Source organism: Pyrus communis, chromosome 6 (assembly GCF_963583255.1).
Source record: "Pyrus communis chromosome 6, drPyrComm1.1, whole genome shotgun sequence".
Classification (NCBI taxonomy): domain Eukaryota; kingdom Viridiplantae; phylum Streptophyta; class Magnoliopsida; order Rosales; family Rosaceae; genus Pyrus; species Pyrus communis.
The window spans coordinates 18,773,407-18,799,054 of record NC_084808.1 but is presented as its reverse complement, the minus strand read 5'-3'; the positions used below and the strand labels follow the sequence as shown (position 1 = coordinate 18,799,054).

General features: G+C 38.4%; 2 protein-coding genes across 3 annotated transcripts; both read right to left on the bottom strand.

The window, feature by feature from the left end:
* Window positions 1-8,229: 8,229 nt before the first annotated feature.
* Window positions 8,230-9,844, bottom strand: LOC137736165 (F-box protein At3g07870-like). Its single transcript, XM_068475490.1, has 4 exons — window positions 9,741-9,844; window positions 9,445-9,648; window positions 8,984-9,283; window positions 8,230-8,353 (listed from the first exon to the last, which is right to left on the bottom strand). Exons 1-4 carry the CDS (start codon window positions 9,842-9,844, stop codon window positions 8,230-8,232), a joined length of 732 nt encoding a protein of 243 aa, XP_068331591.1.
* A 503-nt stretch (window positions 9,845-10,347) lies between these two features.
* LOC137738190 (F-box protein At3g07870-like) lies at window positions 10,348-12,769 on the bottom strand. Of its 2 annotated transcripts, none has more exons than XM_068477819.1 (3): window positions 11,459-12,769; window positions 10,808-10,988; window positions 10,348-10,716 (listed from the first exon to the last, which is right to left on the bottom strand). In XM_068477819.1, exons 1-3 carry the CDS (start codon window positions 12,712-12,714, stop codon window positions 10,582-10,584), a joined length of 1,572 nt encoding a protein of 523 aa, XP_068333920.1. In that variant the 5' UTR covers window positions 12,715-12,769; the 3' UTR covers window positions 10,348-10,581. The 2 variants fall into 2 exon arrangements, with proteins under 2 accessions (XP_068333920.1, XP_068333921.1); XM_068477820.1 differs by having other exon boundaries at window positions 10,348-10,701.
* Window positions 12,770-25,648: the final 12,879 nt, after the last annotated feature.

The following is a 25,648-nucleotide window of genomic DNA, read 5'->3' as shown; positions in this document are numbered from 1 at the left end:
TGGACAAGGTTGTCATGAAGCCATCGCTGGCAATGGGGTGGCAAAAAAGGAGAATTGAAGTAGCTGAAACACCAGTTTATTGTAAGTAACCCACCATTTTCAAAGCGTAGATAATATGGGCTTAGGTTTTCCGGATTTTTCAATTTTGAATTTTAGGGATTTGTGAGTTCCAATCCCTTTTTTTTTTTTTTTTTTTCCTATGGTTTGTGGAATTGTGTTTTGTAGTGGGTTTCCTGCATTGTTAATTGTTTTCAATGTGCATGTGGTTTTGTCTTCATTTGTGGTCTCAATTGCAGCCTTTAAAAAACCATGTATTCATGGTCCCCATGGTTTTGTTTTCACCTTTTTGTCCTCATGGTCCCACAAGGTAGTGTTTTGGGTTAACTTTTTGGGTTTTAAAATCTTTTTCCTTGAATTTGCATGCATGCCTGAATTATTTACCCTTAAAATTAACCACGGTGGGAAGTGGTCTGATAATGCATATATGGGAGGGTTTGAGGTTTGGTTTTATTATGTAGACAAAGACTTCATGTCTTTTTTCCAGATTGATGAAATGGTTAAGGAGTTAGGATATGATGAGTTTATCTTGTATCACTGTAGGATTCCTAAGATGTCTTATAGGGAGGGATTAAGGCTTACTGAACGGGACCAAGATGTGGCTAAAATGTGCAAGTATGTTCCAGGGACTAGGGAAATAGAAATGTACCTAGAACTTCTATGTCCGAAGCAAGCTGCCATGAAGAGTGGCATATTAAAAAAGGTGTTACTATATAAGATATTGAGGAATTGAGAGTGGCAATTTCGATTACAAAGGGAAGTGGATCAAAACTGAAGAAGGGTAGAGCAAAAAGGGGTGCTGATCACTTAGAAAAAAGGCTATGTCTTTTGAATGACATAGCCTACAATGGTGATGATGAGCATGAGGCTGAAGCAACTGAGGTAGGACAAGGAAGTGGAGATGAGGTTGAAGATGGTCCTCTCAATGCTGATAATGAATGTGATGAAGATGATGAAGGTGATGAAGGTCAAGGATTTGAAGAAGTTAAGGAAGGGCCAAAACTAGAAGCTAATGAAGGTAAAATTTTTGAAACATTTATTTTTGCAATTTTAATTTCAGTATTCAATTATTTTTGCAAAGTTTAGGTTTTTAATAAATATGCATTATTTGTGGCAGTAAATGCAAAAGATGACACTACTGATAATAAGTTTGTGGACAGTAACTATAGTTTGGAAGGTGATGATCATCGTGCAGTAGATGATACGGTTGTAGACACTGTGATTGGAGATGCTGAAAGGGGTGAAGGGGTTGGGAACCAACATCCAGAAGACGTTATTGATGCAAGGGATGTAGAAGATGTTCCACTTGATGATGAGAGAGAAGACTCATATGGCCTACACAGTGTTGATGATTCAGGTTCAAAATGTGATGAGAATGTCATCTACCCTGAGTTCAATGAAGAAATCGATAGGCATGATCCAAATTTTGAAAAAGGGATTGAAGTTCAGAGATGCTGCACAGTTGAGAGAGGCAGTGTGGTCTCACTCCATTAAGCATGGTGCACCTTCTATTAAGCTAAAAATGAATGAGAAATGGAAGATTAGTGCAAAGCATGAGAAAAACTGTGCATGGAGATTGTATGCTTCTAGGGTGTACATGAAGATTCAATGCAAGTGAAAACTTATGTTGGGAATGAATGTCCGAGGATTTGGAGGGAAAATCGTAACTGCAAAGTGACATGGCTTGTGAAGAGGTATAATGCTGCTTTAATGCTTTAGGTTGTTTAATGCTCCATGATGCTGCTTTAATGCTTCAAAGTCTACTGCAAGAGGTCAGAAAAGGAGGAGGAATGTTCCATGATGCTGTTTTAATGCTTTAGGTTGTTTAAAGGTTCATTTTGTTATAGTTGAATATGCCCTTAGTTTTTTTTGAAACAACTTTCGGATAGATCTTTAGTGTTTTGGACAGATCTTTGGTGTTTTTGGTACTCTTATTTTGGTTTAGTTGTGTACTTATATGTTGGAAGAACACCTGACCCATTAGTTGTTAAAGTTGTGGTCTTTTGATACTTTCTTGTGAATTGGAGGATGTACAACTTGGAATATTGAATTTTGTTGTGAATTGAAAGTTGTTGACAATTGAACTTTGTTGTGAACCCTTGAAACTTTATTGTGAACTTCGTTGGTAGTTGGTAGTTTAAAGGATGAATTTGCAGATTTAGAATTGAAAGCTTTTTTTTTTTTTTTTTTTTTTTTTTTTTTTTTGGAAAGCGAATTGAAAGTTTGTTTGGAATTAAATTTGCAGATTTGGAATAGAAAGTTGTGGTTTTTTCCCTATTTAATTTTACTTATTTTTTCAAAAAATTTTGGCGGGAAAAAAAGGAAGGCAGTACACAGTTATGAGTTAAAATTTTGGGTGGAAATTCTTTTTTGAATTTTTAATTTCCACGTGGACCCCTTAATGACACATGACGTCCAGTCATTATCCACATAGGCACTATGTCATCAGTTAACGGGAAACTTAACAGTCATACTAATGGATGTATGATACTGTCCCAAAATTAACACTTTAAGTATAACTTTGGGACGAAAAAAAACTTTATATACAAAATGTTGAAAATCACGAAACTTGAGGGTAATAAACTGAGATTTACCCTTAATTATATTGAGGGAGTTTTTAGTGTGCTCGAAACATAAGATGGTACATCATATGTCATTAAATAATGCTGAGACACTTCAAAAATAAAACTTTTCTTCAGCTATATAATGACGCATATTATATCATCCTATATTTCAGACATAATGAAAATTTCTCCTAAATAAGACGCCAATCTTTGAAATCTGAACCTGATACTTCAACTTCTACTTCTACACTTAAACACACCAAACCATTGCATGACGTAAGTAGCCTGGCACGCTCGGTATGCTGGTGTACTGATGGGAAAGTGTAAACAGAAAAACCAAACTTTTATGTATGAAAGTGATATGAAAAAAACAAGTGTAGTTGAGTGCGAGATCTGCAAAACTTACAGAGTAGTAAAGTGGTAATTGCCCAAAAGTTAAATTATAACAAGAGCTTTGTAATCCCCTTGTTATCTACAGAAGCAGATCAGTTTCTCTGGTGGCCTCTTTTACCATATGCTTTGGTATCCATAGAAGCAATTTGCCGAAGAATACAAGGTGAGTTTTTTTGCACTCCAACGATTAACCTTCATACAAAAGTAATTGAAGAAGAGCTAGGAACTTGCATCTAAGCATTGAACCCCGTGCCTCCCACCAAATGCTTAACATAATTCTTTTCCTTGTAATTGAAAGTGCTCACCGCGGACGGCACCACCGCCGTGACTCCCTTCAGATTTCTTACTGTTGCCTACCCTGAAAATATGACATAAATGAAGGATATAATCAACTTCCCCAACCAAAAAAGCAAAACTAAGAGTTGTAACACAGAAATGCAGCTAACTTACCAGAGAAAAATCATTTGCCTCATTCAGTGAAAAAGAAACAATCATCTCTTACGTGACCAAAGAAAGGTAAACAAACTAAAGCCATCTATATCTAACAAAAAGTTTGCTTTAAGTTTAGGATATGTCACATTCGTCGCGGCCTAGTAAACAGCGCGTATATCATGATATGCAGAACTAGGTATAATTAGTAGAACTCATACGACCTTTTTATGCATGTTTGAAAAATGCAAAAACATAGGTCACGTTTGTCTTAAAAAAGATTTAACTTCGACAGTTCCACAAGTAAAAAGTGAAGACTATAACTTGATCAGTACCTCTCCACCTCTTCTCCTTCTGCAATATCGTAGAGCGAAATAAAGGAGGGACTGTAAGCAATTGCTAAAAAGGGCGATGTAGTCGCTTGAATTGATATCTCCCTGAAGCTCTTAGTTTCTTGATTATAACAAACCACATCCCTATTGTTGAACAACAGCAGGATTTCATCATTATTTAGAAACATAATATGTTCATACGACTGCCAGCTTAGATCCCTGTGATACTTATACAAACTTTCAAAAACGATGATTTTTGTCCAAGACTCTTGAACACCGTACTCCTTTCATAGCCCACATGACCAATTTGAGAGAATCAACACCAATCACACATAAATGGAGACAATCTCCCACCACATTCAATACCAACATATTAGAAAAATGATTCTCTGGTAATCTAGGTAAGGATAGTGATCCGAATTGTTCTCTGTCGAAGTCAAAAGTACTTATGAGATCAGAAACCCAGCACTCGCGGATCAAACATGCTCTATGGTGCAAATGCATAACTGTTTTCCGCTATTGCAAGAAAGTGCAAATATGTTAGGGTTAAGCAAAAGAAGAGCTCCATGCAGAAAAGCATTGAACGGTAAATAATTACAAAACTCCTGAGGGCAATTTCCAATGGTTCTCCATGCTCTTGTACCAATGGTGTATATCTCAGCCACTTCGCTATTGTTCAGTTGCAACACTTCGTACTCATTCGTCACATGGCTAAAACCAAGTCCAACACAAAAGCATTCGTCTCCACTTTGATTGGAAGGTGGAATGGTGATGTACTCACCCAATATTGGCTTGCACACAAACATGTAATAATCTTGATTAGCCTTTCCAGAAAAACAAAGTAGACCGTTACATGAGTTTATCATATAATTATGAAAGGCTCCCTTGGGTGGTAGGTTATTTCGGGAGGGAAACCTAATTTTCTCAAGCCGAAAATCAGAGCCAACACATTGGTCTACATGGGTGAAATAAGCATTCTTTGATCTTCTATGTGGGGGATAGTCCTTGATCAAGATGCCGTTGGGTGATCTTGAAGCATGGAGATGAATAAATTGAAGGTCAGAAATTATAGAAAGCCACTCTTTGCAAACACACCTGCAGTTGAAAACTGTCTTGACAGAGAGCCTTGAGAAAATGTCAGTAACTAAAGCCTGCGGAAGTTGTTCAAATTTGCCAGGATCCCCTTTCTCTTGGTTGCAATCGCTGCTATCTTTGCCACTCTTTTCCTTGGCTTCATGGCATTTCTTTTCTTTTGTCTCAAATTGTAGAGACGTTAGAGAATCAATGGCGGTATATATGTATAGTACACACTACACAGTTAGGGTGATCCTTATAAGGAGTAATATTTTTTGTCACATAATCGACATGATGTTACAATTTCATTGAAATTCGTTACTCATAATCTCATAAACCATGTGACATACCAACACGGTATTATAAAGTTAACACAAAACTATATATATAACAGATGATGTGCATAAGTTAAGTGAGTTTTCAAAAATATGGTTTTATAAGTTGAAGATCGTAGATGGATGGGCTAAACAAACTTAGATGACAGTGAACCAATCCACAAACGTGCTTTGTGAATTGATTTAAATACAACACAGACAACAGGATTAATGCAAGACACCAGTAATATAAATGAACATAAGAAAGAGAAGAGCAGAAAACGCTTTTATGCCGGAAGTCACCAACACATGGGAAAAAAAAAACCTCCGGCAAAAAGCTGCTTCTTCTTTTTTTTTTTTTTTTTTTTTTATCAGAAAAAGAAGCACATACGTTATTCAAACCTGGTGGGGAGCCGCGCAATACACATACCTTACCAACACGATGCAGTACAATTTTTGAAGCAAGCAAGCAGCTTTTTGTCTCCTTTTGATCGCACACCACTGAACGCGGAGTAAGAATCTTTGCGCACATACAAAATGGAAGATATAATCTGCTAGATTTGAAGAGTTTCACTCAAAGAATTTTTCTAATCTCACACTCAATTCAACGGAATGCGAAGTGTGTCAGTAATTGATGGAAAACCAGATTCTTGTAGTAAACGTGATCCTAATGAAAAGGAGGACTAGGGTTTGTAAATTGTTTCTCAACTTGAACACAAAGTAATTTGATTCACATCCTAAAAATGCATTTAAAACTGATCTCACAATTTTTAAGAGAGTCCAATTAAAAACAAAATATTCCCCTTGGTTTGGACTTTGGACTTGTAATTAACCATATTAAAAAGATTAGCCACAAATCCAATGCTCAGAAAATAATTAGAGGGTTGTAATTAGCATTTGGACATGAATTAAAAGATTTATAACAAAAGATATAGACTTCAAACACATTCGGATGCGGTCCATAGGCAAGGCAAACAAGGCATGCACCTTAGGTCTCACTTTAAAGTAGGCCTCATATGGCAAACAAGGCATGCACCTCATAATTACCTTTATCTTAACCCTTGGAGTAAGTTCTACCCCTTCTATTCCTTCCCCACCCCCCCCCCCCCCGGGCCAAAAAAAACAAAAAACCCCAAAAAAAAAGGAAAAAAAAAAAAATCATTGCAACCGTTGTTCTAAAATGGAGTTGAGTTTTAAAACTTATATATATATATATATATATATATATTAAAAATAAAAAAAAAAGGTCAGATTTAGGCAAAGGTTAGTAGTGGAGCCCACATGTAAGTGTGGAAAACGGGATGTGAAGCCCAGTAGCCCAAGACCCACGCTCGGATGCGTTGGCACGCACCAGGCGAACCTCACCCATGTGGGCATGTCCCCCTCTTGTCGATCGCAACAATGAGCCCAACAACTCTTTTTTCTGATCCAACGGCCCTAAACCCTAAAAAAATTAAAAAAATTATTTAATTCAAAATTCACCCAATTTTAGTGATTTTTTAATATTTGTTGGAATCTAAATATTTTTTAGGTTAAAATGTTCATGAAATTTAATTAGGATAGTATACATAATTATTATTATTTTTTCAATTACTTAAAAAAAATTAGCCCAAATTTATTTTTTAATAACTTCGGACTAAAAATTTTAAGCCGTTAGAGCAGAAAAGCTAAATTAAAACCTAAATTTTCAAGGCTAAAAATGTTAGGTTTTACTCTAAGGGTTGAAGATGGTCTTAGAATTTCATCATTCATCGTATTCTAGAAGGACGAAAAACGAATCTCTTATTCTCATAAATTGGATCTGATGTACTTCAAATTTATATTGTTGTGAAAAAAAAAAATCATATTAAGATAACTTAATTAGGAATGCTCCATTTCATTTTTGTCTTAGGCACCAGCATGCTTTGGGACGGGCCTGATCACGCTGCCCTCTGGTCTATAGAAGCATGGCTAAATTACATTTTTGGTCTTTGCTGAGGACAGAAGGTGAATGCCTTTGCATCGAAGCATCGTCGACAAATCTCATGGAGAAATCATGTAGGTCCAGTTCTCGAATTCAAATCCGGCTGAAATAGCAAACAAAAATTGGCAAACGGAGAAAGTAGCAACAGAAATAAGATCAAGAAAACAGAAAGTGATGTAAGAACGAACGGACGCAAGAAATAGATTGATGTATGAGCTGTGACAACTCACAGAAGAATTTGTGGCGCTAGGAACAGGCCTTTCATGCCTAAAATCGGAGGCAAAACATTGTTCTAATTGGATGAAATAAACTTTATTTGATGTTTTTAGCGGGGCATATGACTTGATCAAGACGCCTGCAGGTGATCTTGAAGTTCGGAGATGAGTAGACTGATGGTCAGAAATTATCGAAAGCCACTCTTTGCTCACGCACCTGCAGTTGAAGACGGTCTTGACATAGAGCCTTGAGAGAATGTCCGTGACTAAAGCCTGCGGAAGGTATATATGTGCAGTACACAGTAAGGAGAGATATTTTTCCTCGCATAGCGTTACAAATTCACTCAAATTTCCGTAAACTACAAACAGGTGATGTGCGTATGTCTTGTGGTTTTTTTAAGTTCACATAAATTAATACACAGTGATGTTATAGCCGACCGCAACTCCTAATAAAAAAGGAATTTCAATTGAAGAGATTAACAGAAAAAACAATGCACAGAAAATAATAAGAGGGTTGTGATTAGCATTTAGACAAGAAAAAATGTTAGGAAGATCAACTTCTTAGACCATTTTTTATAAACAGATGTGACAAAAGGTTTCAATGATGCTCCTCTCCAGTCTATAGATGCGTGCCTAAATAACGAAAAGAAGCCTTTTTGGTCTTTGCTGAGGAACAGAAGGTAACTTTGCTTTTGCATCGAAGCTTTGTTGACAAATCTCTGCAGAAATCATGCAGTCCAAGGCCTAGTATTCAAATCCGGCTGAAACAGAAAATGAAAAATTGGCAAACCGAGAGAGTAGCAACATAAAATAGATAGTTCAAGAAACAGAAAGTGATGTAAGAACAAACACGCGCAAGAATTAGATCTATGTATGAGCTATGACAACTCACAGGGGAATGCTAGAACTGGAGTTCTGTTTGGTGGACTTGTGGGGTGGCATGCTAGAACCGGCGCAATCAGAACCCCCTTCAGCTAACCGCTTGTTGAGTAGTTTCTTAGCTGTGCCTACCCTGCATATCATATAGTGATCATGATTCAGGAAAAAGTAAATTAGTAGAGAATTTCTTAGCTCCTTCGGAAAACTCACGCACACTGTAATATTCATACTTAAAAAGTAAATTAGTAGAGAATTTCTTTCCCATTTCAATGAATCAATAGCCAATTACCGTAGCATCAGCAAGTGGCAAGCATATTTTCAACATGTTACGCGTAAGTTAACATGTGTTTTAGGGAAGGCAATAGACTACGTCGTTTTAGTCTCAAATCCATTAAACTTCTTAAAGAAGTGTTTCGCGATTACTGTAGCACAAATGAGATAATTCAATTAAAGAAACAGAAAGGCTCTACATTGCTCTGTAATTCATCAAGAAATTAGACACACACACAGATACTATAGTACTAACCGTTTGTCATTTTTTACTGGAGTTTACGTACGTTAAAAGCTTATCATCTATCTATTACACACTACCGCCTCCTCAAAATTTGGAGAGATATAATCGAAGAACTTAAGATCTATATGTTTTAAAATGCAATACAATCTACAAAACATCAACTTCCGCAATTAAAAACCAGAACTAAAAGTTAACAGAGAAATGCAGCTAAATCTAGGCATGCAAATCTCTTAGGAACGATTACAGTACCTTTTCACCTCCTCTCCTTTTGAAGCAAAATACAGAGAAACAAAGCTTGGACTGTAAGCATATGCACGAAAATCTGACTGAGTTCGAGCAATTCTAGTTTCCCTCAGATTCTTTCTATTTGGATCGTAACAAACCACAATCCAATCATTGTACGACATCAGGATTTCCCCATTGCTTAAAAATATCAGTGGTTCATACAGGTCACAGCTGCGTTCCCTCAGATACAAGTTTTCGACCACAAGAGTTTTAGTCCAGGAGTCCTGGACACCATACTCTTTCATAACCCACATGTCAAATTGTCTAGGATCGTCACCATACACGCATATGAAGAGACAATCTCCCACCACTCCCAACTTCAAACAATCTGCAAATTCCTTCTCCCATTTTGTGAAGCAGCTAGCTGCAGGTAGTATTTGAACTGCTCTCTTTCAAGGCTGAAAGATCGTATAAACTGTGAATACCTAGTACTCTCGGAAACCCAGTGAAGAGCTCCGTGCAGAAACACATTGAATGATAAGCAAACATAGTCCCAAGGTGCATTCTCAATGCTTCTGCAAACTCCCGTACCAATGGTGGATATCTCAGTCTCATATAAGTTGTCAGGTGAGGACGATTCACACTCAGGATAAAATGTTTGCAACACCTTGTACTCATTCGTCGCCGCACTAAAACCAAGTCCAACAAAATTCCAGACTGCCTACCATTATTAGCAGGCGGAAAAGCTATGTATCCGCCCAAAATTGGGTTGCACACATACAAGGGACCATATTTTCCAGGTCCAGACAAACAAGGCAAACCGTTGCACGAGTTTATCACCTTAAAATCGGAAATGGGCAGACTATTTTTCAGGGTAAACCTCATTTTCTCGATCCCCCAATGAGAATCGGCGTGTTCGTCTATCCAGGTATAATCCAGTTTCCTTGATTTGGTTTTAGGGGGTGTGGTCTTGATCAAGATGCCGGGAGTGGGCGATCTCCAGAGGCAGAGATGGGAGCATAGCGGGTCAGTAATTAGTGAAAGCCAGGGTTTGCAAACGAACCTGCAGTTGGAGAGGGTCTTGAAGTTAAGCCTTGAGAAAATTTCCATGACTAAAGCCTGTGGGAGTTGATGAAATTTGCAAAGAGGTCCTTCGGGTTGCGGCCATTCTTCTCCTAATCATGCTTCGCCGCCGATCAGCGGCGTGATTGCCACTCTTTTCCTATGATTCATTTTGTGGGTTTTAGGTTTCGGAAGGAAATTGGAGAGTTTGAAAGAGAACGAGAAGCGAATTTATGGAAAACCCGGAAAATCACGAAGGAAGAGATTTTGGCGGCAAATTTTCCCGCGTGAAATCCAATTTTGGTCTGCGGAAAAGGCGCCAAAAATTGGATAAAAAGTGGGCTGGGCCCGGATGATTAGAATAGGCCCAATAGGGCATGGCCTTCAACATGATTTCTTTGCGTTTGTCGGGAAATTAAGTTAAAACTCAAAAGAAACCTTCTGAGTCAAACAATTACATACAAGTTAGTAGCAATGAACTTACATTAACAAAAGTATTTAACAAAGCAAGTTATGACTGCCATTTTCATCGATGGAGGCGGAGTTATCCTGAAGAATTTTCAAGAGGAACCAGTGCTGGAGCATCGTAGACACATCGGGAACCCATTACCGCTGAAAACATAACCCAAGTGCTCATTGCATAGAGCACACGGAGCCCCTGCCCTCCAAGTGAAATCCGGCTGAAAAGAGATTGTCTAGGAAAGACACAGTAACTACCATCAGATGGATTCGAGAAAACAAAATGTGATCGCTAAGAAAATAGACTGATGAACTATGAGGACTCACGTTCGCAGAGGAATTCGTGCTTGTTGGAAGACTTGCTTCGAAAGAAGGCCAGACACGGCCCGAGTTAAGTTTTGTAGACTTGTGGTGTTGCATCTCAGAGGCAGAATCATAACTCCCTTCACGAGGAAGATCAGAACTCTCTTCAGCAGGAAGATTGTCACGTTTCCTACAGCCTTGCACCCTGCATATCATATAGTAAGCATGCCAAAATGAGTTGATATAATTCCCGACAAATGTCTCAGACTCCTCCCTAAACATCCATGTATCGTACAAATTTATGGAGTACAATAGTTCTGCTTTTGCTGATAACCATTGCCACTATGTTTTGATATGTGAAAAAAAAAAGATCATCTCGAATTTAACAAAAGAAAATGAACAAAACACATAACAAAAGGCTCTGTCATAAACCGCCTGAAGAGAACTGATCGGCGATAGAGATTGGAGTTATATCAAAACAATTCAAAATGCAGAGATATTGACAGAAGTTAAGTTGCGATAGATTTCCATATTTTCAAATATTCAAGGCCTGGATCGTATTTCCGAACATACACATCAACTTCCACAAATTGAAAGCAAATAAGAAGTTGTAAACTTGTAACCGAAAAATGCAATTAAATCTATGCATGTATAAGTGAAGAAAAATTGCAGTACCTCTTCACCTCCTCTGCCCTTGAAACATTATAGAGTGAAACAAAGCATGGACAGTAACCAATTGCATGAAACTGATTTCGGGTCTGAGTAATTCTAGTTTCTCTGAGACTCGTCCTTTTCTGGTTATAGCAAACCACAGCCCAATCATTGTAAGACATTACAATTTCCCCATTTCTCAAAAACACCATGGGTTCATACAAATCGCAACTAAGTTCTCTCGGATACAAGTTTTCGATAACAAGAGTTTTAGTCCAAGTCTCTCGGACACCATACTCCTTCATAACCCACATAACAAATTTACTAGAATCGTCCCCAAACACACACAAAACAAGACAACCTTCCAACACTCCCAACTTCAAACAGTCTGAAAATTGCTTCTCCAGCGGTCCAAAGTAGCTAGGTGGGGCAACTGCCTGAAACTGTTCCCTTTCAAAGTTGAAGGAATTTATCAGCTCAGAAACATCGCTACCACGAGAAACCCAATGCAGAGCTCCATGAAGATAAGCATTGAAGGGCAACTGACAACCAAGGCTCCCAGAAGCAGTTCCAATGCTTCTCCAAACCCCCGTACCAATGGTGTATATCTCAGCCTCATAGCTGCACTTATCATTGCTGATCGGTTCAGTCAACGGAACAAACGTTTGCAACACCTTATACTCACTAGTCCCAACACTAAATCCAAGTCCAACAGAGGTAAAATTAGGCCTAGCCCTATCGCTCCGTGGCACGGTGATGAACTCACCCAAAATTGGATTGCAGACATACAAAAGGTCCCCTCTTTCGGGTCCGGACAAGCAAACTAAACCATTGCAAGAGTTTATCAGATTAAATTCAGAAATGGGCAGGCTAAATTTGGGGGTAAACCTCAGTTTTTCGTAGCGAAAGCGAGAACCGGAGGATTCCTCAATCCGGGTAAAATCGAGCCTTCTTGTTATGCTTTTGGGGGGAAAAGTTTTGATCAGTATGCCAATGGGGGATCGTGAAGTGCAGAGAAGGGAAAATTGAGGGTCGGAAATTAGAGTAAGCCAGGATTTGCAAACGCACCTGCAGTCGAAGAGGGCTTGGATGGGGAGCCTTGAGAGGATGTCCATGACTATAGACCGCTGGAGGAGTTGAAATTTGGAGGGAAGTCTGGGCGGCTGCCATTGCCGTCGTTCTTGTTGGTGGTTGTTGGTCGTTGGCGGCTGTGGTGTATCTGCTGCTGCTGCTCTTTTGTTTGGATTCGTGGGGTTTTGCCCTTTCCTTCCTCTCGGCATTTTTTATTTCCGGCGGCGGAGGGAAATGAGAAGGCAATTGGCCGCGAAGGTGAGAAGTGTTGTAACACAAGCAAGATGACTAAACCAAAACAATCACACAAAGATATGAACAACGGAAACTCACTTTATTAATTAATAAAGGATTACAAAAGAACTCACATTAATCTTCACATTAGTTCTCTTGCCTCTCAAGTCTCTCAAATTCACACACCCTAATGTTAAGGTTTACACATATTTATACTAGACAACCTAGCCACAAACCTAATCCTAAACTAAGTTAGAATCCAAACACCACCTGGAAACTTGCGTCCAAGTTTCCTATACTCATTACAACTAGGATTCCTACTTTAGTTAGGAATACAATTCCAATTTTATACCAAATCCAACAATCTCCACCTTGGTAAGAAATTCCATCAGAGACCTCATATGCTTCCGTCACTCCACCATTGTCAAGTTTCAAACTTGTCTAACATGCACCAAATCCAAGCAATGCTTGAACTTTGATACACCAACTACCTTTGTTAACATATCAGCAGGATTATCAGCCGTAGCAATCTTCTTAACACGAATCTCACCTTCAGCTATAATCTCTCGAACAAAATGATATCGCACATCTATATGTTTGGTCCTCGCATGATGTACTTGATACTTTGCCAAGTAAATGGCACTTTGACTATCACAATACACATCCAACTTGTATTGATTTACACCCAAATCTTCTATCAAACCAAGTGTCCAAATGGCCTCCTTAATAGCCTCAGCCATCGCCATATATTCAACTTCTGTGGTTGATAAAGCAACGGTTGGTTGTAGTATTGATCTCCAACATATAGGACCTTTCGCCATAGTGAATACATACCCTGTGGTAGACCTTCTTTTGTCTAAATCACTAGCAAAATCAGAGTCCACATAACCAATGGAGAACTTATCCATTTCTCCGTCATTCTGTTCAAAACAAATTCCTGTATTCCTTGTTCCATGAAGATATCTCAGTATCCATTTAGCAGCATCCCAATGCATTTTTCCAGGATTATGCATAAACCTACTTACAATTCCCACTACATGAGCAATATCGGGCCGAGTACATACCATAGCGTACATCAACCCTCCAACCAAACTGGAATAAGGAACATCTTTCATCCTAGCTTTTTCTTCATCACGCTTAGGGCATAGTTGAGTGCTCAACTTAAAATGAGGAGCAAAAGGTGTACTCACATATTTGGTTTCCTCACTAATGCCAAACTTGTGTAGCAGTTTTTCCAAGTACTGTTTCTGCGATAAATACACCAATCCCTCCTTCCTGTTTCGAGTGATCTTCATCCCCAAAATCTTCCTTGCTTCACCAAGATCTTTCATCTTAAACTCTTTCTCCATCTGACATTTGAGCTTTGTAATTTCGGTTATATCACTAGAGGCAATAAGCATATCATCCACATAAATTAATAAGTAGACATATGTACCTTCACTTAATTTCTTGTGATACACGCAATGGTCGTAATGACTTCTAGTGTAGTCCTGATCCTTCATAAACTTATCAAACCTCAAATACCATTGCCTCGATGATTGCTTTAAACCATACAGTGACTTGTTGAGCTTGCAGACTAGACCTTCTTTTCCTTGTTCTTCATAACCTTCAGGTTGCCTTATGTAAATCTCTTCAGACAGATTTCCATGTAAAAAAGCAGTTTTTACATCTAACTGGACTAACTCAAGATCAAATTGTGCCACTAATGCAAGTAGAATTCGAATGGATGAGTGTTTCACTACAGGAGAAAAGATTTCGTTATAATCTACTCCTTCCTTCTGAGCATAACCTTTAGCCACTAGTCTGGCTTTGAACCTTACTGGACTTGCATGATCTATTCCATCTTTCTTTGCATATACCCACTTGCACCCAATGGCCTTCCTTCCTTTAGGCAACTCCACCAATTCCCAAGTTTTATTCTTCTTGAGTGACAACATCTCGTTATCCATAGCTTCATGTCAATGCTTTGCTTCTCCACTACTCGCTGCTTTAGTAAAACTTGTAGGGATATCAACTTCGATTACTGGTAACGCGTATGCCATACATGCAACACAATCTTTGAATCTGGCAGGAAGCACAACATCTCTTCTTCCTCTCCTCTTGGCAATGCATTCTTCTTGAATATCGTCAACCGCAACTTCTTCGTCTTGTCTTTCTTCTTGGTCGTCCCTATTTTGTTCATCATTCTCAATGCTTGATTTTTTAGAATTATCTGTTGATAGCTCCACCTCATGGACAACATTCCTGTCCTCTCTAAGTTTCATATGGGATTCATTAAACGTCACATCTCTACTCACTACTACCTTCTTGAGTTCTGTGCTCCACAACCTGAATCCCTTGACGCCACTATTGAACCCTAAAAAGATAGCTTTCCTTGCTCTTGGATCCAGTTTGTTTTCTTTCACGTGGTAGTAAGCATCACACCCAAAAACCCTTAGTCTTTCATAGTCTTAAGCTATTTTTCCTGACCATAACTCCATTGGAGTCTTACCATTTAAAGCTGCAGAAGGTAGACGATTCAAAATATGGCATGCATAATTTAATGCTTCTGCCCAAAATCTTTTATGCAATTTTGCTTGTCAAAGCATACATCTTACCTTTTCTAGCAATGTTCGATTCAACCTCTCTGTAATGCCATTTTGTTGGGGAGTTTCTCTAACACTAAAGTGACGAGTAATACCTTCCTTTTTGCATATCTTGAAGAAGGGATCAGAAGTATATTCCCCGCCATTATCACTTCTTAAGACTTTCAACTTCTTGCCAGTCTTCTTTTCAACCATGTTTTTCCATTCCAAAAAAATATTCAACACCTCATGTTTGTGCTTCATCGTATAAATCCATGATCTCCGTGAGTAATCATCAATAAAGGACACAAACCATCTCTTCCCTCCTAAAGATTCATTCTTTGCAGGTCCCTATGAAGGAAAAATTTTGTCCTAGCTAAGAACATGCATGAACATTTGAATACATAGGCATACTAATAACACTTTAAAGTAGGCATGCATTCAAAAACAATTCATAAAACCCATGACTTTCAAAGCCTATTATATGGTGAACCATAAGACTCTTTAACAATATTAAAGAGAATAAGAATTTAGAGATTCTTTACCCTTGAAGCTCATCCTTGATTACACAAGGGATTCACCCAAGTGGAGGGCCTTCAAGTCACCTCCTTGCTCCTTAGATCTTCCTTGTGATTTCCTCCCTTTTAGTGCTCCTTTTCTTCTTTGAGGATTTGAGGATTTGTTCTCCAAAAACACCAAAGGTTTGGTGTCTCTAAGTCTCCACACCAAAGATGTAGTGTGAAGATGAAATGGATGACTTAGGGAAGAAAAAGATTGCTAGATGTTCCTCCCCTAAGTGGCCGGCCTCTATGTAGAAAATGAGAGAATAAGTTTCACCCAAATTCCATTAGAAAACCCTAATTTGAAACAAAGCTATAATGTTGATTTTATACTTCATTTCATGTGAGTGGCAAACTTGTAATTAATACAAGTTTGCTCCCCCTCACCCTTATGGCCGAAAATATGTTGTTATTGGGCTTAATTGCCCATTTTGTTTTAGTTGTCATACAACTTAAACATAATGGGCCTTGTGGACCAAAACGTTTTTGTGCCCCGAAGCCCAAAACTAACTTAAACGCCCAATGCGAACGTTTCGTATAATTAATTAACTATTTAATTAATCTTGACCATTCTTCAATTAAACCATTTAATTGCTTATCCATTTCATATAATTTCTTCACTTATATCCTTACTCGGTGTACGATCCATTAGGTTCCAATTAGCGAGGTAGTGGGCGATGTTACTCTTAACGATCGATTGTGAATTGAAACCACATTTCAATTCTCCCTTAAAATTAGTGTTTGCTAATCTTTAGGGCTTCCACAAACCATGGGTGACGCCTAGCAGCATGTCATGGTTACCCAAGCTAAGTAGAAGTGGTTGGAGAACCTATCCAGTTACAACTACAATGCAATACGGTCCTTCTCTAATACAATACTTTTAATCACATTGTTTAATTGATAGTTTGTTTCATGTCTACTATCCAATGTGATATTTCTCTATATGATTCAATTGAATAAGATTTGGAACAACCTTCCTTAGTCATATTCATATGCTTTGGCCAAAGACTCTCGAATCATATCTTAGAGTATTCTCCTTCCACCATGGAAGGTTAGAGATCCCTTGTTGTGCATTCATATGCCTACATGACTAGATAGCTTGACCCCAACAATGCCGTGGACACTCCAATGGAATGTCGTTGACATAATCAAAGATCAAGGACCTAACCATTAGACATCAATGATGCCTCAGGTCAAAGGATTACTTTGCATATTGCAACTATTGAGTTCTCACATGACATGTATGTTCAAACTCTCGTTTGATCGTTGTTCAGTGTACTCGATTACTCTTTCGAGCACCTATGTGTTTGCCTTAGTGTCCAACACCAAATGACTTGAGACTAGTTCATATTCACGCTTGAGTCGACATAACACATACTAACCTTAGCGGATTGTCAATGCCCAATTGGCAATCCTATGGCTAGGAACGTTTTAGGAATGAACATAAGAGAAAGGTCTCGTTAATTTAACTAACTTAAATCACTTTGTCTCTTAGATCAAATACATTCATTGGATTCCCTTATTGCTTAAACCAAGATACTATAAATAGTGATTAACAATAAGCTTTGCCCTCTATTAAACATATAAAAGTTTAACACAATAAGTATTCCAAAAAGCTATTACATCAAATGAGTGGCTTTGTGGGCATACTTCCAACAATCTCCCACTTGCACTCAAAGCCATCTTCCCATGTATCTAATACCCATCTTTTCCATATGACGGTCAAGTTGGATTTGAGACATTAGCTTCGTTAGTGGATCTGCTACGTTATCGGCTGAAGCAACTTTGAGGATGTTAACTTTCCCCTCGGCAGCATATCTTCTAATGATATTAAAGCGCCTATCAAAATGCTTGTTCTTTTGATGTGCCCTGGGTTCCTTGGCTTGAGCTATCGCCCCACTATTATCACAGTACAAAGTTACTGGTGATGTAATGGTTGGAACCACTCCAAGTTCAGTGATGAACTTCTTCATCCAGAACGCTTCTTTGCCGGCTTCAGCTGCAGCGACATATTCAGCCTCTGTCGTGGAATCAGCAATTACACTTTGTTTCTTGCTTTTCCAGCTGACAGCCCCACCATTGAGAGTGAATACATATCCGGAGTTAGAACTTCTATCATCGACGTCAGATTGGAAATCTGCGTCTGTATAGCCTTCCACTCGCAACTCTGTCGCTCCTCCATAAATGAGGAACATGTCCTTAGTTCTTCTTAAGTACTTAAGGACCGTCTTGACAGCTGCCCAGTGTTCTGATCCTAGGTTAGATTGATATCGACTAGTAATGCTCACAACATATGCGATATCAGGCCTTGTGCATATCATGGCATACATTAGACTTCCTATGGCGGAAGCATAAGGAATCATATTCATATGCCGTATCTCTTCAGGGGTCTTAGGTCCCATGGACTTAGAAAGATGAATTCCATGTCCTACAGGAAGAATACCTTTCTTAGATTGCTCCATCTGGAACCTACTTAGCACCTTATCAATGTACATTGATTGGGATAATCCAATTAATTTTCTGGATCTATCACGATAGAGCTTTATCCCAAGTACATAAGATGCATCTCCTAAATCTTTCATGTGGAAGGTTTTGGACAACCACACTTTTACAGAAGAAAGTACTGCAGTGTCATTCCCGAATAGTAATATGTCATCTACATATAACACTAGGAATACAACTGCTTCCCCAACGACTTTTTGATAAACACAATTGTCGTCTTCGTTTTGAGTAAAACCAAACGATTTGATTTCAGTATCAAAACGAATGTTCCAGCTCCTGGAGGCTTGCTTAAGTCCATAAATGGACCTTTGAAGCTTGCATACCTTAGTCTTTTCAGACTTGGACACGAAACCTTCGGGTTGAGCCATATAAAGCTCTTCCTCTAGGTAGCCGTTCAGAAAGGCTGTCTTCACGTCCATTTGCCAGATTTCATAATCATGGTACGCAGCTATAGCAAGCAAAATCCGAATGGACTTAATCATGGCTACAGGAGAAAAGGTTTCTTCATAGTCAATCCCTTCTCTTTGCCTGTAACCCTTGGCTACTAGTCTAGCCTTATAAGTCTCCACGTTCCCATCAACGCCTATTTTCCTCTTGAAGATCCATTTGTTTCCAACAGGTACTATACCTTCTGGAGGGTCTACAAGAGTCCAGACTTGATTTTGATACATGGAATCCATCTCGGATTTCATGGCCTATTGCCATCTCTTTGAATCAATGTCGGACATTGCTTCAGTGTAGTCTCTAGGGTCTTCCTTTGTGTCATTGTCACCTAGAAGGTACAATTCCCCAAAGTCTTTGTCTAAGCCATACCTCCTAGGTGGCTTATTAACCCGTTCAGATCTACGTGGAGCTAGGGGTTCAGGAACAGGGTTGTCAACATGTCGTGTGCTTGTTTGTGGTTCATCATTAATCTCATTAATTTCCATCTTTTTACTTATAGTTCCTTTGAGAACAAATTCGTCCTCTAGAAACTTAGCAGTTCTGGCGACAAAGACTTTCTGGTCGTCAGGATGGTAGAACTCATATCCCATAGTTTCTCTAGGATATCCCACAAAATAGCACCTTACTGATCTCGCTTCAAGCTTAGTAGCTTCAAGCTTCTTGACATATGCTTCACAACCCCAAATCTTAATGTGATTAAGACTTGGCTTTCTTCCATGCCATATCTCATAGGGCGTTTGTGAAACTGATTTGGAAGGTACTCTATTAAGCAAGTAAGCTGCTGTATATAGAACGTATCCCCAGAATGTTACTGGCAGATCAGCGGAACTCATCATAGAACGAACCATGTTCATCAAGGTTCGATTTCTCCTTTCAGAAACTCCATTAAGTTGTGGAGTTCCCGGTGGAGTCCACTGTGATATTATTCCACACTCTTTGAGATAATCTAGGAATTCATTACTCAGATATTCACCCCCTCGATCTGATCTTAGGATCTTTATCTGTTTCCCAGTTTGCTTCTCAACTTCATTCTTGAATTCTTTGAACCTTTCAAAGGATTCTGACTTGTACTTCATAAGATACACATAGCCAAACCGAGAGTGATCGTCGGTGAATGTGATATAGTATGAGAAGTCTCCTCTCGACGTAGTAGACATAGGTCCACATACGTCAGTGTGGATTAACCCTAGAATTTCAGTGGCACGCTCTCCTTTCCCAGTGAATGGAGATTTGGTCATCTTCCCTTTCAAGCAACATTCACAAGTACCCATCTGGTCATTACCTAACGGGCGGAAATATCCGTCTTTCGACATCTTGCGAATCTTATCAAGGTTCACATGTCCAAGTTTAAGATGCCACATCTTTTCTTGATTAACTTCTTCTCTAGCCCTTTTGGGTTTTGAGGTATTCCCGCTTTCAATACAGTGCAAACCACTATTCGTCTCTTGGTGAAAAAGTCCCTCTATCATATTACCATGAGAGATAACACGACCGTTCAAGTATAAAGTGCAACTCATTTTGTCAAACAATACTGAGTGCCCATCTCGTAAAAGTTTAGAGATAGAAATCAAATTCTTTATACATGAAGGAAAATATAAACAATTTTTAAGTTCCAAGACTTCCCCAGAGGGTAGTTTAAGCATATAGGTGCCTATTGCTTTTGCAGAGATTTTAGTGCCGTTCCCAACTCGCACAACTATCTCCCCATTGTGCAGTGTCTTGCTCTCTGCTAGTCCCTGCATCGTATTACAGATATGTTGACTAGCGCCTGAATCAAATATCCAGGAATTGGAGCTCACTGTAAAAGCACTTTCTATGACCGAAATAGTCTCTTCAAAAGTTCGTGTCATAAGGCTCGCAATGCGCACCCTGTATTTCTTCTTCCAACGTTCATCCTTTCCACAATGAAAGCATGTTCCTTTGGATTTCTTTGCCTTCTTCTTATGTAACCTCTTCCTTGTTTTTGCATTCTCACTCCCACTGTCCTTTTTGAAACATTTTTCAAATTTACAGCACATGTCAATCATCTTGTTAAAAGTATGATCGAATCTATTCACTTTATAGTTTACAATAAACTTAGTGAAATCATCCGAGAGATATGCAAGGAAAAAGTCTTAGGCCATTTTGTCAAGTATAATGGTGGGTAGTATTTTAGGCATGTCGTTAACTACATAACATAACAGAAATCATATTAGATTGTTGATTAACTACTTGATTGGGTCTTGAATCAAATAGTACCACCCGCTATTTTTGGCAAATTCCATATCCCTCAATAGAATCCGAGAGTTATGTTGAACTCTTAGCGGGGTATGGGAGACTCACCATTACCAAGCCCACCTCACGATGATACGATGTTGGTTAGCAAAAATAATGATGAGAGAATAACGCTTTACTCATTTACAACGTTTGTAATTACCCATCTTGTTTGGCCTCTAGAGAATGTTGCCTCACGATGATACGATGTTGGCACCATTGCACTTAGTTAAGTTATTCCCACCATGCTTAGTTCGTGTAGGGGTTCAAGAATAACCTCACGATGATACGATGTTGGCTATCCTCGTTGCCTACACTTACCTCATCATATGTTTATGGACTCCTCCTGAGTGTAAGCATGCACTTTGTACTCCCCCATGATAGGGTGAAGCCGGTGTACAAGTCACAAACGATTGGAGCCCACCACGGTGGAAGGCCTACGAAGAAATGTTCAAAACACCTCTCGTTTACCAACTTAATATTCGTTTGTTGAGGGAGTAGTTTTGGGCTACATCAAAACATTTTAATCATATTAAAAGAACATGGCCCTATCATAACTATTGGTCCAAGTTAATATGAATTAGTAGCATATAATACTCCCACTGTTTCGTTGAAACAAGCGAGACTATATGGAACTACTAACGAACGCATTGCATCCTCATATGGACTATATAGTCATATTAGGTTTTAGGATGATTATGAACCGTTTGATTTGATCCAACACGAGCCTTGTGTTGGACCTTGGGTTTAAGGTAGATAGTTGTTGATTTTAGTTACGCGTTTAATCCAATTAAACCGTTATTTCCTATTGGGCGTTGGACCCAACTATTCCAATTTGCATACATATAAACAAAGAGGAATACATGAAATAATAAGAAGGGCTTATGCCCTTTTACAACACAAATAATGGGCTTATGCCCTTTACAACAAATTGAAGGACTTATGCCCAATACAACAACTTGAATTAATCAAATTACATTCAAATCTACATAACTTAAAACCCAAGCATTCATAATGTAAATCGGCCAATCACATAGCTCAATTATCGAGGCCTTTGGTTCATAATCACCCTTTTCTTAATTAACTAAATTAACTAAGAAAGCAACTTTAAACAATTGGTTTTTGGATCCATAGAATTGATTTAAATGGAACTAAATATAATGAAAATCCAATTCTCATTAAAGAGACAAAACAATTTTTGTTCTCATTTTATTTGGGCCATTTTGCAAAACACAAACTTTTGGGCCAAAATTCAAATATACAAAAGTATCAACATTTTATATAATTGCACAAAAGTACCCCACTTGAGGGGTGGCCGGCCATCATTGAGATTTTTGATAAAAAAAAATTTTGTAAGTGGATTTTGGTGGGTGAGATTAAAGATGGTGGGGATGGTTTGAAAAGAAAATATATCTTTGACATAATTAAAGCCATTTAATCATTTCTCACCAATAATCATCACCCATCAATTAATAATCAAAACTTTATGAAAAACAAAAAACTTTTGAATCAAAACTTCAAAAATTTTTGTTCTTGGCAAGAACTTCAAGAACATTGAAGAACACTCATGAAAACTCATAATAGCTCCATGAATGTTTTCACTTACCAAAACTCAATTTTTCACAACTCAAAAGAGGGTTAATATCCTAGGGTACTTAGGGGTTCCAAAAAGCACATTAAAACCATTTTAACAAGGCTAACAAGAACCCAAAAACTCACCCTTTGGATTTGGCCGAAAATCCCAAAACACTTGGCACCAACTTTTAGTTCCATTATTCATGCTTTAATGAAATACATCTACAACATTTGAGATGCTAAATTTTCAAGCAAAATTTATATTCAAAGCAAGAACAAAGCTCGTAACATTTACAACACTTAAATCACAAAATATGAAAAATCACAAAACCCAAAAGGATCCACCATAAACTAGGCCTAGGCTCTTGATACCACTTGAAGGAAAAATTTTGTCCTAGCTAAGAACATGCATGAACATTTGAATACATAGGCATACTAATAACACTTTAAAGTAGGCATGCATTCAAAAACAATTCATAAAACCCATGACTTTCAAAGCCTATTATATGGTGAACCATAAGACTCTTTAACAATATTAAAGAGAATAAGAATTTAGAGATTCTTTACCCTTGAAGCTCATCCTTGATTACACAAGGGATTCACCCAAGTGGAGGGCCTTCAAGTCACCTCCTTGCTCCTTGGATCTTCCTTGTGATTTCCTCCCTTTTAGTGCTCCTTTTCTTCTTTGAGGATTTGAGGATTTGTTCTCCAAAAACACCAAAGGTTTGGTGTCTCCAAGTCTCCACACCAAAGATGTAGTGTGAAGATGAAATGGATGACTTAGGGAAGAAGAAGATTGCTAGATGTTCCTCCCCTAAGTGGCCGGCCTCTATGTAGAAAATGAGAGAATAAGTTTCACCCAAATTCCATTAGAAAACCCTAATTTGAAACAAAGCTATAATGTTGATTTTATACTTCATTTCATGTGAGTGGCAAACTTGTAATTAATACAAGTTTGCTACCCCTCACCCTTATGGCCGAAAATATGTTGTTATTGGGCTTAATTGCCCATTTTGTTTTAGTTGTCATACAACTTAAACATAATGGGCCTTGTGGACCAAAACGTTTTTGTGCCCCGAAGCCCAAAACTAACTTAAACGCCCAATACGAACGTTTCGTATAATTAATTAACTATTTAATTAATCTTGACCATTCTTCAATTAAACCATTTAATTGCTTATCCATTTCATATAATTTCTTCACTTATATCCTTACTCGGTGTACGATCCATTAGGTTCCAATTAGCGAGGTAGTGGGCGATGTTACTCTTAACGATCGATTGTGAATTGAAACCACATTTCAATTCTCCCTTAAAATTAGTGTTTGCTAATCTTTAGGGCTTCCACAAACCATGGGTGACGCCTAGCAGCATGTCATGGTTACCCAAGCTAAGTAGAAGTGGTTGGAGAACCTATCCAGTTACAACTACAATGCAATACGGTCCTTCTCTAATACAATACTCTTAATCACATTGTTTAAGTGATAGTTTGTTTCATGTCTACTATCCAATGTGATATTTCTCTATATGATTCAATTGAATAAGATTTGGAACAACCTTCCTTAGTCATATTCATATGCTTTGGCCAAAGACTCTCGAATCATATCTTAGAGTATTCTCCTTCCACCATGGAAGGTTAGAGATCCCTTGTTGTGCATTCATATGCCTACATGACTAGATAGCTTGACCCCAACAATGCCGTGGACACTCCAATGGAATGCCGTTGACATAATCAAAGATCAAGGACCTAACCATTAGACATCAATGATGCCTCAGGTCAAAGGACTACTTTGCATATTGCAACTATTGAGTTCTCACATGACATGTATGTTCGAACTCTCGTTTGATCGTTGTTCAGTGTACTCGATTACTCTTTCGAGCACCTATGTGTTTGCCTTAGTGTCCAACACCAAATGACTTGAGACTAGTTCATACTCACGCTTGAGTCGACATAACACATACTAACCTTAGCGGATTGTCAATGCCCATTTGGCAATCCTATGGCTAGGAACGTTTTAGGAATGAACATAAGAGAAAGGTCTCGTTAATTTAACTAACTTAAATCACTTTGTCTCTTAGATCAAATACATTCCTTGGATTCCCTTATTGCTTAAACACAAGATACTATAAATAGTGATTAACAATAAGCTTTGCCCTCTATTAAACATATAAAAGTTTAACACAATAAGTATTCCAAAAAGCTATTACATCAAATGAGTGGCTTTGTGGGCATACTTCCAACACCCCAGACATCTGAGTGTATATACTCCAAAATACCCTCAGTTTGATGTATTGCAGTGCCAAATTTTACCCTTGTTTGTTTGCCAACAATGCAGTGTTCATAAAAGTCTATTTTTCCACTTTTGGCTCCCTTTAAAATCCCTTGTTTAATCAACCCTTGCAGTGCTTTGTTTCCCACATGCCCCAACCTCATATGCCATAGAGAAGATGTATCCTCTTGATCACCTTCTGCCACCATAGCCACCTGTTTTTCCATGGTTTTGCCCTCCAACAAGTAAAGCAAACCTCTTCTTGGAGCCTTCATTATCACTAACGCCCCTCTAGCTACCTTAAGTATATTATTCTCAGAATAAAATTTGCAACCTTGGGATTCAAGGGTGCCTAAGGAAATTAAATTCTTCTTGAGGTCTGGAACATATCTTACTCCTTGTAACTCTCGAACTACACCATCATGATGCTTAATCATAACACTGCCAATCCCTTGCGTTGAACATGGATTATCGTCACCCATATACACAGTTCCAGTGATACTTTTGAAAGATGAGAACCAATGACGTTGGGAAGTCATATGATGAGTGCATTCAGTGTCAAGCACCCATTGATTTACATAGTCTATGCTTTCTGCTGTTGTTAGGGCACAAACAAAATCCTCATCATCAGTTTCAACAATGTTTGCCTCTGAATCCTCATATTTCCTTTCCTTGTTTTTAGCCTTGATTTTAGGACAATGCTTCTTCCAATGTCCCTTCTCATGGCAAAAAGCGCACTCATC